Here is an 18,118-nt window from a genome sequence, read left to right on the forward strand (position 1 = left end):
TTTTTGAGACGGAGTCTTGCTCTGTCACCAGGCTGGAGTGCATTGGCACAATCTCGGCTCACTGCAACCTCCGCCTCCTGGGTTCAAGCAATTCTTCTGCCTCAGCCTCCCAAGTAGCTGGGACGACAGGTGCGTGCCACCACGCCCAGCTAATTTTTTTGTATTTTTAGTAGAGACAGGGTTTCACTATGTTGGCCAGGATGGTCTCAATCTCCTGACCTCGTGATCCACCTGCCTCGGCCTCCCAAAGTGCTGGGAGCCACCCCGCGAGCCACGGCGCCCGGCATCACTTAACGTCTTTAGATGAATGCACACTTACATGTAGACATATAGCTTAGAAGGTATAGAAGCTCGGGAGTTTTGCCTTTCTGGACAATTTGTATGAATGGAGTCCCATGTTACGTCTTTTGCATCTGATTTCCTTCACTTGGAATAATGTTTCTGAGACTCGTGTATGTTGTAGGATGTATCAGTATTTAATTCCTTTTTATTTCTGAGTAATCCACTGTACGGATAGACCACATTTTGTTTATTCATCAGTCGATGGACATTATGGCTGTTTTCACTTTTTTTGCTATTTTGAACTGAACAACACTGCTATGAATATTTGTGTATGAGACTTTGTGTGGGCATATGTTTTCATTTCTCTTGGGCTGATATGCAACAATAACATGTTAAGAAATTAGCCACCTGTTTTCCAGAGTGACTGCCCCATTTTACATTCCCATCAGCATTGTATGACGGTTCTCATTTCTTTTTCTGTTTCCTTTTTTGAGACAAGGTCTTGCTCTGTCACCCAGGCTGGAGTGCAGTGGCAGGATTTGGCTCACTACAGCCTCAATCTCTTGGGCTCAATCAATCCTCCCACCTCAGACTCCTGAGCTTCTGGGACTACAGGCGTGTACCACCACATCCAGCTAATTTTTGTATTCTTTGTAGAGATGGGGTTTTGCCATGTTGCCCCGGCTGGTCTCAAACTCTTAGGCTCAAGTGATCTGCCTGCCTCAGCCTCCCAAAGTGCTGGGATTACAGGCATAAGCCACTGTGCCTGGCGGAGGGTCCCACTTTCTGTACATCTGCAGCAACACATAGCCAGTCTTGTGGGCATAAGGTGGTATCTCATAGTTTTGATTTACATTTCCCCAATGACAAATGATGGCGGGTGTTTTTTCTTGTGCTTGTTAGCCATTTATATATCTTTTTGTGGTGAAATGCCTGTTCAAACTTTTTGCCTTTTTAAAAATTGAATTGGGGCCAGGCACGGTGGCTCACGCCTGTAATCCCAGCACTTTGGGAGGCCAAGGTGGGTGGATCACGAGGTCAGGATTTCAAGACCAGCCTGACCAAGATGGTGAAACCCCCGTCTTACTAAAAATACAAAAATTAGGTGGGCGTCATGGTGGGAACCTATAATTCCAGCTGAGGAATTAGCTGGAGGTAATTCCTCCTGTAATTACCGGGAGGCTGAGGCAGAGAATTGCTTGAACACCGGAGGCAAAGGTTGCAGTGAGCCAAGACCACACCACTGCACTGCAGCCTGGGCAACAGAGTGAGACTCCATCTCAAAAAAAAAAAAAAAAAAAAAATATTGAGTTGGGCCAGGCGCAGTGGCTCTTGCTTGTAATCCCGGCAGTTTGAGAGGCTGAGGTGGTGGGTCACGTCAGGTCAGGAGCTAGAGACCAGCTGGGCCAACATGGTGAAACCCTTTCACTACTGAAAATACACACAAACACAAAATTAGCTGGGCATGGTGCCTATAATCCCAGGAGGCTGATGCAGGAGCGTCTTGTTGAAACCCAGGAGGTGGAGGTTGTGGTGAGCCTAGATGGCGCTACTGCACTCCAGCCTGGGCGACAAGAACGAAACTGTCTCAAAAAAAATTAAAAAACAAAACAAAACGGAGTTGTCTCCTTTGTCCAGTTCTGACAGTTCTTTACATGTTCTGAATATGCGCTGTTAGATATATGATTTGAAAATATTTTCTCTCCATCAAGAGTTTGTCTTAACACTTTCTTATTGCTGTTTTTGAAGTACAAAAGTTTTACATTTTGATTCATTCAAATTTACTATTTTTTTCTTTTATTGTGCATCTGGTGTCATATCTAAGAAATCTTAATCCAATGTCAGAAAAATTGAATCATATTTTCTTCTAACCTCTTTCTAGTTTATGTGTAAGAATCTGTCCATATTACCTAAATTGTAGGGCAAACACTTGTTCATAGTATTTCCTTAAAATTCTTTTAATTTCTGTAAGAACGGAGCTGGTGTCTCCTCTTTTATTTCTGATTTTAGTTATCTGTGTTCTCTCTTTCTCTTGATTTTTTCAGAGAACTGACATTTGATTTTTTTTTACTCTATCTTTTTCTTTCTGTTCTCTATTTCATTGGTTTCCACTCTAATATTTATTAATTTCTCTTCTTCTCACTTTGGGTTTAATTTGTTCTGTCTCTTCTTTTTGTAGTTACTTACAATGGAAGCTTACACACTGATTTGAGTTTTTCTAATCTAGACATTTACAGACATAAATTTTCCCTGAAACACAGCTTTAGTTATATCCCATAAATTTTGGTATGGGGTGTTTGCATTTTCATTCATCTCAGAGTATCTTTTGAGTTTCTTCTTTGACCCATTGCTTATGTAGAAGTGTGTTAACTTCTACGTATTTGTAGATTTCCCAAATTTCCTTTGTTAATTTCTCATTTCATTCCCTTGTGGTGAGAGAAGAAACTTTGTGGATGTCAGTCCTTTTGCATCTCTCAAGACTTGTTTTCTGGTCCAGCATATGATCGATCCTGGAGACTGTTCCACGTGCACTTGAGGAGAACGTGTCTTCGGCTCTCGCTAGGTGGAGTGTTCTAAACACGTCAGTTACGTGTAGCTGGGGTCTAGTGATGTCAAGTCATCTGTATCTACTGATTTTCTAATTATTCTCTCCATTATTGAGAGTAGGGTAGGATTTTGGTGTCCCATTATTGGTTTTTTTTTTGGATTTTTTTTCGAGACAGGGTCTCACTTGGTCACCCAGGCTGGAGTGCAGGGGTGTGTTCACAGCTCACTGCAGTCCCCACCTCCCAAGGCTCAGGTCACGTCAGCCTCCTAACTGCAACTACACACAACTATCCAGGCATGATGCAACTACACAGCATCATGCCTCGATAATTTCTCTATTTTTTGTAGAAACAGGGTTTTGCCATGTTGCCCAGACTGGTCACGAACTCCTATGCTCAAGTGATCCACCCACCTCCACTTCCCAAAGTGCTAGAATTACACGCATGAGTCACCATACCCAGCCCAACCATTATCGTTGAGTTGACTATTTCTCCCTTCATCTGTAAGTTTTGGTTTCACGTATTTTGGGACTAGTTGTCAGGTGTGTATATATGTCTACTTCTTGTATTTTCCTAATATATTAACTTTATGTCATTGCAGAATGTTTCTCTTTATCTCTAGTAAGATTTTTCATCTTAAAAAATCTGGCTGGGCACAGTGGCTCACACATGTAATTAGCCAGGCATGGTGACACACACCTGTATTCCCAGCTATTCAGGAAGCTGAGCATGAGAAGTACTTGAACCCAGGAGGTGAGGTTACAGTGAGCCGAGATCACACCACTGCACTCCAGCCTGGGAAACAAAGCAAGACTCTGTCTCAAAAAAAAAATCTATTTGGTCTGATATTAGTATTGCTCCTCAAGCTCCCTTACGGTTATTATTTGCATAGCAAATGTACTTTTTGCTTTGACTTATTTGTATCTTTGTTTCTGAAGTATGTTTCTCATAGATAGCTTATAGTCAAAGCTTTAAAAAAAAAATCCAGTCTAACATCTCTGCCTTTTGATTGGCATGTTCAGTCTATTCACATTCAGTGTTATTACTGCTGTGGTTGGATTTCCATCTGCCAGCTCACAGTTTGTTTTCTATCTTTTCTATCTTTTTGTTCTTCTGTTAATCCTTTACTGCCTTCTTTTGTATTAAATATTTTCTAGCATACCATTTAGATTCCTTTTTTCTTTATAAGTGTATATTTTAAAGTTATTTTCTGTTTGCTTCAGGGATGACAATATGCATTTTAATTTATCATAATGTACTTCAGAATAATACCAATTTTAGTAAAATACAGAAACTTTAATATAATTCCATTTCCCCCCTCCACCTTGGTTGTGATATTATTGTCATATATATTCATCTATATGTTATAAACTCAACAATACTGTGTCATAATTATTGTTTCACACAATTTATTTCTTTTAAATTCAGTGAGACAAGTAAGGAGAAAAATATTTTTCAAGTCTTTTATATCACACTGTGTATTTACATTGACTTTACTCTTGATTTCTTCCTGTATATTCAAGTTATTGTCTGGTGGCCTTTCCTTACTCCGGTATATGTAACAGCTTCATTTCCTCCTTGCTCCTTTGTGCTGTTATTGTCATATATGTTATATATATTTACACTATGAGCTCTTCAACTAAGTCAACTTGGCAGGGAGGTCTCAAGATTCAAAGTCAATGAATAAATAAGGCCAGGTGCAGTGGTTCATGCCTGTAATCCCAGCCACTCAGGAGTCTGAGGTGAGAGGATGTCTGCAGCCCAGGAGGCAGAGGTTGCAGTGCACTCCAGCCTGGGTTACAGAGCAAGACCCCGACAAAGCAAAGTAGAGCAGAGCAGAGCAAAGCAAAGAAAAAAAGCCATAAAAAAACCCAAACTGCAAAATATTGCTGACAAAAGTTAAAGAAGACACAAATAAATGGAGAGATATACCATGCTCATGGATTGGAAGACTTATACTGCTAAACTGTCACTTCTCCCCAGATGGATCTAGAGTCTACATAATCTAACTTGAAACTCCAGAAGAAGTTTTTGTAAAGCTGACAGACAGCTGATTCTAAAATTTATATAGAAACGCAAAGGTCTCAGAATAGTCAAAACAATTTGAAAAAGAGAAACAGAGTTGGAAGACTTACCTTCCAAGCTGGATTTCGAGGTAGATTACACAGCTACAGTAATCAGAATAGGCTGATTAGGATAGACAGATAGATCAATGGAACAGAATGCAGAGTTTAGACACAGACCCACACAGATACTCAATTGATTTTTTTAATAGTTGCTTTTTGATAATGGTGCTAAGATAATGTGATACAGACAGGAAAATATTTTCAGTTCAAATGGCTGAAATGACTGGATATGCATTGGGGGGAAGAAAGGGGGACTTTAGCCTTTCACACCATATACAAAAATTATGAAATTCTGAAGAAAATAATAGAAAATATTCATAAACTTGTGGCAGGCAAAAATTTAATAGATGAGACAAAAAAGCTCAAACCATAAAATGGTTTCATTTTCATAAGGATAAATTAGTGTTTATCAAAATTAACACTTCCCTTCAAAAGAAAAAATTAAGGAAAAATGAATAAACAAGCCACAGACTGAGAGAAAATACTTGTTTTTTTTTTAAGAAGTATTTGGTTTTTAATTTTTATGAGTTCATAGTAGGTATATATATTTATGGGGCCCATGAGATATTTTGGTTCAGGCATACAGTGGAAAATTCACATCATGGAGAACTGGTATCCATCCCCTGATCAATTATCCTTTGCGTTACAAACAATCCAATTATATTCTTTTAGTTATTTTATTTTGTTTTTTGAGATGGAGTCTTGCTCTGTCACCCAAGCTGCAGTGCAGTGGTGTCATCTGAACTCACTGCAACCTCCACCTCCCAGGTTCAAGTGATTCTCCTGCCTCAGCCTCCCGAGTAGCTAGGACTACAGGCGCCTACCACCACACCTGGCTACTTCTTCTATTTTTAGAAGAGATGAAGTTTCACCATGTTGGCCAGGCTGGTCTTACATTCCTGACCTCAGGTGATCCACCTGCCTCAGCCTCCCAAAGTGCTGGGATTATAGGCTCGAGCCACTGTGCCTGGCCTCTCTTTTAGTTATTTTCAAGTGTATAATTAAATTATTAGTGACTATAGTCTCCCTGTTATGCTATCAAATACGAGGTCTTATTACTTCTTATTCCTTTAACCATCCCACACACCCTCCCACCCCTGCCACGGCACTTCCCAGTCTCCACTAACCACCCTCCTATTCTCTGTCTCCATGAGCTAATTGTTTTGATGTTTCAATACTACACATAAGTGAGAACATGCGGTGTCTTTCTGTGCCTGGTGAGAAAATATTTGTAACATTAGAATTTGGCAAAGGACTTGTATCCAAAATATAGAAATAAATTATACTGCTCAATAATAAAAGAGAAACAACTCAATTTAAAAGGAGGCCCAGTGTCTACAAACAGTAGAATAATTAGCCAGGTATGTTGGTGCATGTCTGTAGTCCCAGCTAATCAGGAGGCTGAGGGGGAGAAGATGGCCTAACCACAGGAATTTGAGGTTGCAGTGACCTGTGATCACGATACTGCACTCTAGCCTGGGTGACAGAGTAAGACCCTGTCTCTAAAATAAAAACGAATGTCCAGGTGAGGTAGCTCATGCCTGTAATCCCAACATGAGAGGCAGAGGCAGGTGGATCGCTTGAGCCCAGGAGTTCAAGACCAGCTTGGGCAACAGAGTGAAGCCCCATCTCCATCAAAACCCCCCAAAATTAGCTAGGTATGGTGGCACACTCCTGTAGTCCCAGCTACTCAAAAGGCTGAGGTGGGAGGATCACCTGAGAAAAGGAAACGGAGGCTCCAGTGAGCTGGGATCCTGCCACCACATTCCAGCCTGAACAACCAGAGCAGAACCATGTCCCCCGAAATATATATAAGTAAATAAATAAATATTAAATGGGCTGGGCATGGTGGCTCACACCTGTAATCCCAGCACTTTGGGAGGCCAAGGCAGGCATATCATGAGGTCAGCAGATGGAGACCATCCTGGCCAATGTGGTGAAACCCCGTCTCTACTAAAAATATAAAAATTAGCTGGGCGTGGTGGCATGTGCCTGTAATCCCAGCTATTCGGGAGGCTGAGGCAGGAGAATCGCTTGAACCAGGGAGTCAGAGGTTGCAGTGAGCCAAGATCGCACCACTGCACTCCAGCCTGGTGACAGAGTAAGACTCTGTCTCAAAATAAAATAAAATAACAAAATGAGCAAAACATCTGGACAGGCTTCATAAGAAGCAAACAAATGGCCAATAAATACATGAAAAGATGACTGTCCTGCTTAGTCACTGGCCACAATCAGACACCACTACTCACCCACTGGGAGACTAAAACGTAAAGGAGTGACCATCAGGTGTCTGCAGGAATGTGGAGCACCCGTGGTTCTCTTGCATTGCTGGTGGGAATGGAGAATTCAGTAACCGCTTTGGGAAAAAGTTAAACACATGCTTAGCATATGATTCATCTTTTCTGCTCCTTGGTATTTACTCCAGGAAAATGAAAACAAAGGTCCACAAATCCCTGCACACAAGTGTTTCTAGAAGCTTTGTTGCTGGGGGCCCCAAACCGTAAAAACCATAATGTCTGTCAATAGGAGGCAGGATAAACTAATTGTGGCGTATTAACAACGGCGTTTCTCCGCAATAAAAAAGAACGAACACCTGATACACGGGACAGTGTAGGTGAACCTTCAAAACGTCCTGCTGTGTGATGCAGCCAGACAGAGAAGAGCGTGTGGCAGGCGGTTCCGTTTATGGGAAACACCAGGGAACCAGATCCGGGGTCAGGAGGGACCTTATTGGGGTGATGAAAATGTTATCTATCTTGTTTGGAGGTGATTACATGTGTGCATTGTTCAAAATGCCTCAAAGCCGTATACCTAAAGTGCATAGATTTGACTGGATGTAAGTTATCCCTCAAATGAAGTTGATTTTCAAAGTTTTTAAAGATGGAATAATTTCTGCCACATTGCAGGACAATTATTTTCATCTAGATTTCCCTACAGCCAAACAGTCTACCGACTAGAAAAGGGGAAAAAATAATTTAAGACGTGTAAAGTTCCAATTTTGCCTCCCACGTTTCCGTTGCAGGAAGCTATTCGAGATAAATTGTTCCATGCTCACAGGACTTAGAAGGGCGGAGGTAAATACAGACAAGCTTTATGGGATAAGCAGCAGCAGAACAATTAGCTGAAAGGGACTGATTTCAGGGGAAGGAATAGGAACCGGGCCAGGAGACAGAAGCCTTCCAGGCTTGACCTTGTGAAAACAGGAGTCCCCTCTTACCTGCGGGGGATACATTCCGAGATCCCCAGTGGATGTCTGAATCCACGGCTAGTACCAAACCCTTAACAGACTTGTCTTCCCCTGTGCACACATACCTGTGATAGAGTTTCATATATAAATTACGCACAGGATGGAACTACCATCATAATAATATAGAACAATTATAACAATATATTGTCCAAGGCAGGCGGATCATTTGAGGTCAGGAGTTCGAGACCAGCCTGGCCAACATGGTGGAATCCTGTCTCTACTAAAAATACAAAAAATTAGCCGAGCGTGGTGGTGGGCACCTGTAAATCCAGTTACTCTGGAGACTGAGGGAGGAGAATGGCTTGAACCCGGAAGGTGGAGGTTGCAGTGAGCCGAGGTTGCCCCATTGCACTCCCAGCCTGGGCAACAAGAGCAAACGCCATCTGAAAAACAACACAGAAGAATATGCTGTAATAAAGGTTATGTGAATGTGGTCTCTCTCAAAAAAAAAACATATATATACCTTGGTTTGTGGCTTTTTTTTTTTTTTGAGAGAAGGTCTTGCTCTGTCACCCAGGCTGGAGTGCAGTGGTGCATTCGTGACTCACTGCAGCCTTGACCTCCTAGGCTCAAGTGATCCTTCCACCTCAGCCTCCTGGGACCATGGGGGTGCGCCACAATGCCCAGCTAATTTTTTTTTTTTTAATTTGATAGAAATGAGTTCTCACTATGTTGCCCAGGCCAGTCTAGGGCTCCTGGCTTCAAGCAGTTCTCCTGGCTTAGCCTCCGAAGTGCTGGGATCACAGGCATGAGCCCCCAGACCTGTCCTGAAAATACTTTGCTGCACTGTACTCACCTGTCATTGGCCTTTGGTTGACCATGGGTCACTGAAACTCCGGCAAGGGAAGGCGTGGATGAGGGGGAACTAAGCACGTGACTTCAACATACATAAAAATCACCTTAAAAGAAACACCACCGATTGTTTCCAGGGCATGGGCGTCTGAGAGGGCAGGGAGACACCGGGGAAGGGTGGTGGCTCCTCTCCGTGGCAGGAACTGGTCTGGCCTCCTGGCTCAGCCTGGGCATGAGGCAGTCCTGGCCTCCCCCAGTGGGTTCAACAGTGACCTTGAGGTGCTCATTTCAGTGTGGTTCCCTTCGGTCTCCCATGGGAAGAGGGTGCTGAGTGGAAGGAGGTCATTAGGAAGCCGGGGTGACGCTCAGAGTCTGTGGGAGCAGTCGGGCTGATGAGCTGGGAGGAGCGGACCACCTCCCTGTTCTCTGAGCGGGAGGAGGGCCAGGTCTGGACTGGGTTTGCAGATGCTCAGGTGGGGCTCAGAGCGTCCCCTGTGGGGCAGAGGGACCATCTTGGCAGATGAAGGCCCCTCACAGGGTCTGGTGCCTGAATCACATACAGGGCACGGAAAGTGGGGCAGGTGAGAGGTGGGTGAGTGATGTGATTTTTCCCTCCTGTTTTCTAGGAAAACCAAAATGCTACGCACCTCTACCTATGATCCTTTTCCTAACAATGCTTGTCTTGGTCTTGTTTGGGTAAGACACATTTGCCCATCGGTGCTGGCCCGGTTTGGGGAGAAGTGGCCACAGCAGCTAATCAGACCCATGGGGACCCCCTCAGCCCCCCAAGCATCACAGTGGCCATCAGGATCCTAAGGACAGTTGTTGCCCACGTCGGGCTGTGTGAGGTATTTTTACTTGCTCCCTTATTTAAGCCTCACCGGGCAATGGGCTCCTCACTCTCCCATTTAAATTTTTCATAAGTGGGGAGTCTGGGGCTGGGAGAGCAAGCCCCTTGCCCACAGTTGCGTGGCTGGGGCTGGGGAAGGCAAGTCTGGGTCCCGAGCGGTTAGCCACTTCCAGACACAGAAGGTCCCAGAACCACAGAGTGGGGCATCTGTGGACATGGCCTGGAAATGCTCCCTGAGGTGACCTTGGGGGCTGCACTGACCAAAGCACGGGGGGCCTTCTGCAGGTGCTCATACATGAGCAATATCCCCAGGGACCCCCTCCTGCCCACCCCCTGGTGCAGTATGTGGTGAGGCACCTGGGCTTTGCTGAGAAGGTTTCCTGCCTGCCTGGAGGCCTTGCAGCTCATCGGGGACTCCTGTGCTCATGGCTGGCCCCAGCATGTGCAGTTTGGAGGAAGGGATCCACAGGCAGTCTTGGTTCTGTGTCCTGAACCTTGGCACACTTCCTTCCTGCAGTTACCAGGTCCTAAGCCCCAGAAGCCTAATGCCAGGAAGGCTGGAACTGGAGGCCCGGTGAGTGAGGAGAAGGGCAGGCGGACCATCTGTGCTGGCCGGGGTGCTGGCTGTGGGCTGGGGTCCCGCTCTGGGAACTCCCCCTGCCCCTCCCGGGCACGCACATGGGTGGGCCTGGGTCCCCTCTCCATCCTATGCCCAGTGTAGATGTGGCCAGCTCTGTGGCCTTGAAGGGTCACCTGACACGTCTGCCTCCACATCTCTGGAGCCAGCCTTGACCTTCTGACCTCCAGTCCCCGACTCCAGGCTTACCCAGAGTTCGCACACATGGTCTCTGCTCCCTGCCCACACCCCTCCTCCTGAGTTGCCTTCCACCTGCCATCCTCAACTCTCCCTTTGCCCTCAGCCCTACACTGGGTTCCCAAGTCCAGCCAGCCCTGCTGTTCAGCAGCTCACACGCCCAGCGGCCTCTCTGCCTTCGCAGCCCTGCTCCATCGGTCCGGTGGGGCTGCCTCATCTCTGCAACAGCCTCAGGCTTGTCTCCCCATCCCCATCAGCCCTGTCCCCCGTGTCCTCACAGTGCTGGAGTGGTCTTTCCAGAACAGAAGGTAGGAGGCTCTCCATGGTCTGACCCTGCCTGCCTGACCTCCCCAGCCTCATCTCTCCCAACTCTGCCTTGCCCTCTGTGCTTCAGAGTGGCCTGTGGCTCGTCCACGTGCTGTGTGGTCCTGACTCCGGGCCTGTGTCCGTGCTGTGCCCCTTGCCGTGTCTGCTAATTCCCACTCGTGTCAGTGACCCCTGGCTGCAGAGCACAGCCCCATCCATGGAAAACGATCAGCCACTGATCGCATCTGTCCCTGGGCTTCCTGGCGTGCACGGGATTCACCTGGCTGGTTCACTTTGGGGCTGCAGGCAGTTGTGGGCAGATGGTGGGTGGCTGGGGTCACTGCAAGGACGTCCCTGCATCTCTGGCAGTTGATGCTGCCTCTCAGCTGAGACACCTACCCAGGGCCTCTCCCCGGGGCCTGGGCTCCTGCTCAGCTTTGTGTGGAAGCTCCAAGACCAATACCCCAAGAAAAAAGATACAGAAGCCAGATGGCCTTCTAGGGCTGGCTTCAGAAGTCACCCAGTGTCACTTCTGCCACATGTTCTTTCTTAGAAACAGGAATATCAGACCCCATCTCTTGATGGGAGGGGCCTCGGGGTTTGCAGACATGTTCTGAAACTCCACTCCGCCCAGCCTTGGCTTCGACGTGTGTGGTGAACCTGTGGGCTGTGAGGCCCCCCAAACGCAGACCTCAGACAGCAGCGTTGGCCTTCCAGAGTCTGGCACACGGGCCCACGCCAGGCCCATTAGCACAGGGGTGGCTGTCCTCGGACTGTTCCTGGTGGACACTGCTCCGCGCTCCAGGCTGACCGTGTCCCTTCCACTGGGACCCTCTGCTGGCTCCCATGCACTTGTGCCCTCCATCCCTGCTGCTGGAATAAACTTCATCTCCTGTGTTCTCATTCTGCAGCATGGCTGTTAGGGAACCGGGCGGTCTGCAGAGTGTCACATTGCCAAGGTACAATGTCTTCCTTCGGTGGCTCCCATGTCACAGAATTGTCCTGCAGCCGGGTACCTGTGTGTGTGTGGGCAGACGCGTGTGGGAGCAGCTCCTCTCTCCTCCTGTGGCTTGGAGGGAGGAGGCCGCTCCCTAGCCAGTCTCTGCTCTGACTCCGCCCTCGTCCTGCAGCCACTCCGAGAGCGCCATGCGGCCCAGACTTCAGTTCTCACCAGCTGCCTGTCATTGGCCTTGAAACAGGAGGACCAGCTGGTCTGCTCTTCTGGGCCTCGGGGGCTGTTTCCCAGGATGTGGGCCTTTATCAGTGCTGAGACTGCAGGAGTCTAGGCAACCAAGGCCAAGTTGCCCACACTGCTTTTGATAATTTTTTTTAATTGTGGTCAAATACACTTAACATAAAATTTGCTATCTGGATCATTGGTAAGTGGTCAGTGGTCAGGGGTGCTCTGTCCATGCACGTTACTGTGCAGCCATCACAAGGACTCTTTTCATCTTACACAACTGAAGCTCTGTCGCCTTGAAATAGCCACTGCGCTGTCCCCTCCCTCAGCTCTCCGCACTCACCATTCCGTGGCCTGTGGCTCTGAGTCTGACCACTACAACCACCTTTTATGAGTGGAATCAGTGGTAGCTGTCTTTTTTGACAGGCTTACTTCACTGAGCGTGATGTCCTCACAGCCCACCCAGGCTGTAGCAAGTGTCAGAATTTCCTTCTACTGTCAGCTGATTCCCTGCTTTTAAAGGCCATCATAGGACATTCAAATTGTGGTCATTACTGACAATTTCAATGGCCCTGGCTCATGTCTCCTAGGCCTCTCCAGTACTTCAGGTGGGGACATCACTGTGGCCCGCACGTCCCACAGTCTGTGTGTGGCACCTGACAGTGCTTTGTGTCACCGTCAGAGCAGGTTTTACTCCCTGACTTCTCAGAGAGGAAGCCGGGCTGTGGACGCCACCAGCCCACAAGGAGGCCCAGCAGGCTTTGGGCCCAGGTGGGGCATCTGCACATCTCAGGCCCTTTCCCTGGGAATGACCAGAGACAGGGGCCACACATGCAGTCTCCTCTCTGCGCACAGTGAATTAAGGCAGGACACCTACATCCCTCCCAGCCTTAAGTCAAGTGGAAAGCAATGGGCCTGCGGTCACTTCGGCCCTCTCCCTAGTCTACAAGTGCTGGATCGGAGACTCTGAGCTTCGGCCCTGCCCCGGGGTCCTGGGGTTGTGGGCTGACACAGCCCAGAGCAGCCACAGCGATTCCAGCCTGGGAGGGCGGCCTTGGCGGGAGGGTGTGCGCCCCCCGCCTACATGCATCCCACACTTCCCATGCAAGCTCCAAACTCACGGGACGGCGCTTTGTGCTTGCAGGATGGTCTACCCCCAGCCACAGACGCTGACACCATGGTGAGTAAGTTACTGAAACTGCAGGCAGCTCCAGGGGCTGTTCCGAGGGCATTAGAGGGCGGGTTCCCTGACGGAAATCTCAGCTGGGGCTGCTTCGCCGTTCTCTCCCCTCAGGTGCCCCTGACATCTGAATTCGGAGGCCCACATGGTTGTTCTCATTCCCTTTGCTTTCTCTGACTTGGTCTCTTGTTTTCTGGCTCTTTGTTCACCAAAGCCCCTGCAGAGGCCTGTTAGGTACCTCCTCCCTGGGAGGGGGGCTGGGGGAGGGTGTCGGTGGGGGGATTCCTGTCTCTTTGCCAGCAAAGCTCAGCTCCCTCTGTAGTCCGGCAGATCCAATGTTGAGGGAGGGTTGGGAATCACTGGCCGAGCTGGAGCCTGCATTTGCCTCTGGTTGGTTTCGGGGGAATGGTGGCTGCCTCTGGAAGGGTGGTCAGAGGTGGCAGAAGCTGAGTGGGGTTTCCAGGTGGGGACGGCCGTGTGCCAGAGGCATGTGTGGGCAGCGCCCTGCCAGCTCCCTGCTACCGCATGCCTCTTGCCATCTGCAGTAGGAAAGATGTCCTTGTGGTGACCCCTTGGTTGGCTCCCATCGTCTGGGAGGGCACCTTCAACACCGACATCCTCAACGAGCAGTTCAGGCTCCGGAACACCACCATCGGGTTAACTGTGTTTGCCATCAAGAAGTAAGTCAGTGAGGGGGCCGAGGGCAGAGACCGGGCTGTGGGGAATGACCGGGAACATCAAGGTCTCTCTTTGTGTTCAGGACAGAGTGGGGTGGCGGCCAGCCTTGTCCTCCCAGAGGGTAGATGGGAAAGGCCATTCACACAGCATCTTACTGAGCTCACGTGGGCTCCCTGGGGGTAAAACTGAGCTCCTTGTCCAGAGGCTGCGTCTCACCCAGGGATGGCGGCTCCTGCTGCCCCCTCCTCTCTGTACCTGTGGCTGGCCCTCCTGCTGAGCCACCACCTCCATACAAGGCTCCAGGTGGACTCCGCTCACTGACCAGAGATGGCAGGAGGGGGACACCTGTTTACTGTCCTCGGACCCTAGAAAGAGGATGCTGGCAGAGCCGTGGTCACTGTGTCCTCAGATGAGGTGAAGCAGGCAAGGCAGTTGGCCCCAGACCTCAAGAGAAGCAGCTAACCCATAATGCCCTTGGACTCTGGGCCAGGCCAGCTTCACAGGGAGCTAGGGAGGTGAACGCAGACACGGACTTGACCTCTCAGCACCCATGGGCAGAGGGGCCAGTGACAGTGACTCCTTCTGGGACTTCTGTGGGGAACAGATGGAAGGCATGTAAGCGGCATCTGCACTTGGAAGGAGGAGCGTCCTTCCACGCAGCGTGCAGCCTGCAGGACAGCCCTGTGGCCTTCACAATCCCCTTTACCAATTCAGATGTGGGAGAGGTGTGGCCACAAACCCTGAATCCAAAGGTAGAGCTTCTAGACCCAGGTCAGGTGTCTCCCTAACCATAAAACGTTTTCTCCAACTGCCACAGATGGCCAGTCCCTCCTTGAGGTCCCCCAGGGCCATGTGCCATCACCATGGGACATAGGCTTTCCCATCATTCAGCACGTGTGCCATGACCCCGAGGCCCTGAGTTTATGGAGCAGGCACCGCGGCTGCTTTGCCATACCCAGCTCATTGGCAAACCACTCACAAGGGGAGTATAGGCCCTACAGATACCTGGGGACACACATGCCCCAGGGGGAAGCGAACCCAGCAAGGCACCCAGGTATGGGAGTCAGGCCACTGGGGTGGTATGGCCCGATTTGCAGGGACTGAGAAGGGCACGGGGATAGCCAGATAATTCACACTCCAGTTCCTAGGGACAAAGGGCTGGGAGTTGCCCCTTGGGGCTATGTCAGGGCACCACCTCGCTGCTGTGGCCTGGCTGGCTGTGTCCTCTCTGAATCCTGAGGTGGTCCCCACATCCCCAGTGCCTGTGGGGAGAAGCAGCCCTACAGAGCTGAGCCTTGAGCCCACAGCCACATTGGGCCTGGACTTGCACCCCAGGGCCTGACTGCCATGCCTGGGCTCCCCACTGGGCTCGCTGGCTCCCTGGGACATGGGTGTTCCCCAGGTATCTGTAGGGCCCTTGTGAGTGGTTTGCCAATGAGCCAGATGGAGCAAAGCAGCCACGGTGCCTGCTCCACAAACTTGGGGACTCAGGGGGCAGAGCACACTCGCTGAATGGTGGTAGATGCCCCCCCCCATGATGGTGGCAAATGGCCCTGAGGGACCTGAGGGAGGGGCCGGCCATCTGAGGCAGTTGGAAAAAAAACGTCCTGAGGTGGGGGGACACCTGACCTGGGTCTACAGGTTCTACCTTTGGACTCAGGGTTTGTGGCCCCAACAAACCTTCATCCCTATTCTTTCTGGGGTCCCCTTTTTGCCTTGCCCCACTTGGTAGGCCTGGCTCCTGATCCAGTGGCAGAGTCCAGGAATGACCTACTCCTAGGAATATGTGCAGTTCAAGCCTGGGAGGGAGGAAGCTCTAGGGTGCAGAGGCGGGTGTGTGGGGCCCCAAGCGCAGCTTCTAATGAGGGGCACATGGCTGGCCCAGGCATAAGAGGGGCAGCTGTCTGGTGGCTCAGGCCAGGCTTAGGACAAGTGAGCCGGCACTAGCCTGCGGCCTGCTACGAGCCTCCAGCCGCCTGTCCTGGGAAGATGAAGTGAGTCGCGGCCCGAGGTCTCGCTCAGGACAGGGCAGGAGAACATGGTGCATCTGCTCCTCTGAGCCTTCCCATGGCCGCTGGTGGGAGCGCGCAGGGCAGACCTCCTGCAGCCCAAGGACACGGGCCAGCGGCTCCCCAGGCCCTGTCCCCCTGCCTTGCAGATACGTGGCCTTCGTGAAGCTGTTCCTGGAGACGGCGGAGAAGCACTTCATGGTGGGCCACCGGGTCCACTACTACGTCTTCACCGACCAGGCGGCCGCGGTGCCGCACGTGGCGCTGGGGGCCGGCCGGCAGCTGTCGGTGCTGGAGGTGCGCGCCTACGAGCGCTGGCAGGACGTGTCCATGCGCCGCATGGAGATGATCAGCGACTTCTGCGAGCGGCGCTTCCTCCGCGAGGTGGATTACCTGGTGTGCGCCGACGTGGACATGAAGTTCAGCGACCACGTGGGCGTGGAGATCCTGTCCCCGCTGTTCGGCACCCTGCATCCCGGCTTCTACGGAAGCAGCCGGGAGGCCTTCACCTACGAGCGCCGGCCCCAGTCCCAGGCCTACATCCCCAAGGACGAGGGCGATTTCTACTACATAGGCGCGTTCTTCGGGGGGTCGGTGCAAGAGGTGCAGCGGCTCACCAGGGCCTGCCACCAGGCCATGATGATCGACCAGGCCAATGGCATCGAGGCCGTGTGGCACGACGAGAGCCACCTGAACAAGTACCTGCTGCGCCACAAACCCACCAAGGTGCTGTCCCCCGAGTACCTGTGGGACCAGCAGCTGCTGGGCTGGCCCCCCATCCTGAAGAAGCTGAGGTTTGTGGCGGTGCCCAAGAACCACCAGGCAGTCCGGAACCCATGAGCAGGTGGGCTCTGGGAGGGCTGCGGCATCCCCATCTGCCTACCACCCTTGGTTTTAGAAGAACAGGTAAAGTCCACTTTTTTTTTCCGTCCTGTTGACAGCAATTGCAGCCTAGGCCCTGCCCCCACCTCAAATCACACCCACGCCCCGCCCCCACAGAGACACACCATTACATACACAGACATACACACACACAAAGACATACACAGAAAAACATACCTGCAGACACACAGATGCATAGACGCACCAACACATACAATGATGTACAGAAATATAGACAGACAGACATGCACAGAGACACACGGAGACACATGCAAACACAGAGAAAGACATACAGCAGTCACACAGACACACAGACCACATAGACACACAGACATGCATACACACACAGATACACAGGCATGCACACACAGACACACACAGAGACACAGACACACAGACATACACTGAAAGACACACACACAGACACAGATACAAAGACACAGAAACACATCAACATAGACACACAAAAATGCACAGAGACACATGGGGACACACATGCAAAAATGCAGAGAAAGACAAACATATAGAAATGCACACACAGTCCAAATGCCCATCGATGATAGACTGCACAGGGAAAATGTGGCACATATACACCATGGAATATTATGCAGCCATCAAAAACAATGAGTTCGTGTCCTTTGTAGGGACATGGATGAACCTGGAAACCATCATTCTCAGCAAACTGACACAAGAGCAGAAAATCAAACACCGCATGTTCTCATTCATAGGCGGGTGTTGAACAATGAGAACACATGGACACAGGGAGGGGAGCACCACACACTGGGGTCTGTTGGGGGGAAATAGGGGAGGGACAGTGGGGGGTGGGGAGCTGGGGAGAGATAGCATGGGGAGAAATGCCAGATATAGGTGAAGGGGAGGAAGGCAGCAAATCACACTGCCATGTGTGTACCTAAGCAACTATCTTGCATGTTCTTCACATGTACCCCAAAACCTTAAATGCAATAAAATAAAAATAAAGAGGAAAAAAAAAAAGAAATGCACACAGACACATAGACACACAGACATGCATACACAGATACACAGACGTGCACACACACAGACAGCCGTGCAGACATGCGTACAAACAAAGATGCATGCACACGGACTTAGGCAGCCTGAATTCAGGGCCTGGGGCATAAGTTCCTGGAGGGGCTGCCACCTTCAGCCCCCATGGTGAGCTCCTGGGGCACCTTCCGCTTAGACAGGGTATCATGGAGGAGGTCTCT

General features: G+C 50.0%; 1 protein-coding gene across 2 annotated transcripts in view; it reads left to right on the plus strand.

The window, feature by feature from the left end:
• Positions 1 to 16,937, plus strand: part of ABO (ABO, alpha 1-3-N-acetylgalactosaminyltransferase and alpha 1-3-galactosyltransferase) — a 19,493-nt gene extending 2,556 nt beyond the window's left edge. Inside the window, exons 2-7 of one of the 2 annotated variants that reach the window (XM_017521313.2) lie at positions 9,620 to 9,689; positions 10,361 to 10,417; positions 11,875 to 11,922; positions 13,288 to 13,323; positions 13,869 to 14,003; positions 16,160 to 16,937. In XM_017521313.2, coding sequence (XP_017376802.1) covers positions 9,620 to 9,689; positions 10,361 to 10,417; positions 11,875 to 11,922; positions 13,288 to 13,323; positions 13,869 to 14,003; positions 16,160 to 16,850 — 1,037 coding nt within the window. In that variant the 3' untranslated portion in view covers positions 16,851 to 16,937. The remainder of the gene's footprint in view (positions 1 to 9,619; positions 9,690 to 10,360; positions 10,418 to 11,874; positions 11,923 to 13,287; positions 13,324 to 13,868; positions 14,004 to 16,159) is intronic. The other variant, XM_017521314.2, reaches the window with a different exon arrangement.
• Positions 16,938 to 18,118: the final 1,181 nt, after the last annotated feature.

This window comes from Cebus imitator, unplaced genomic scaffold (genome assembly GCF_001604975.1).
Source record: "Cebus imitator isolate Cc_AM_T3 unplaced genomic scaffold, Cebus_imitator-1.0 Scaffold1058, whole genome shotgun sequence".
NCBI lineage: Eukaryota > Metazoa > Chordata > Mammalia > Primates > Cebidae > Cebus > Cebus imitator.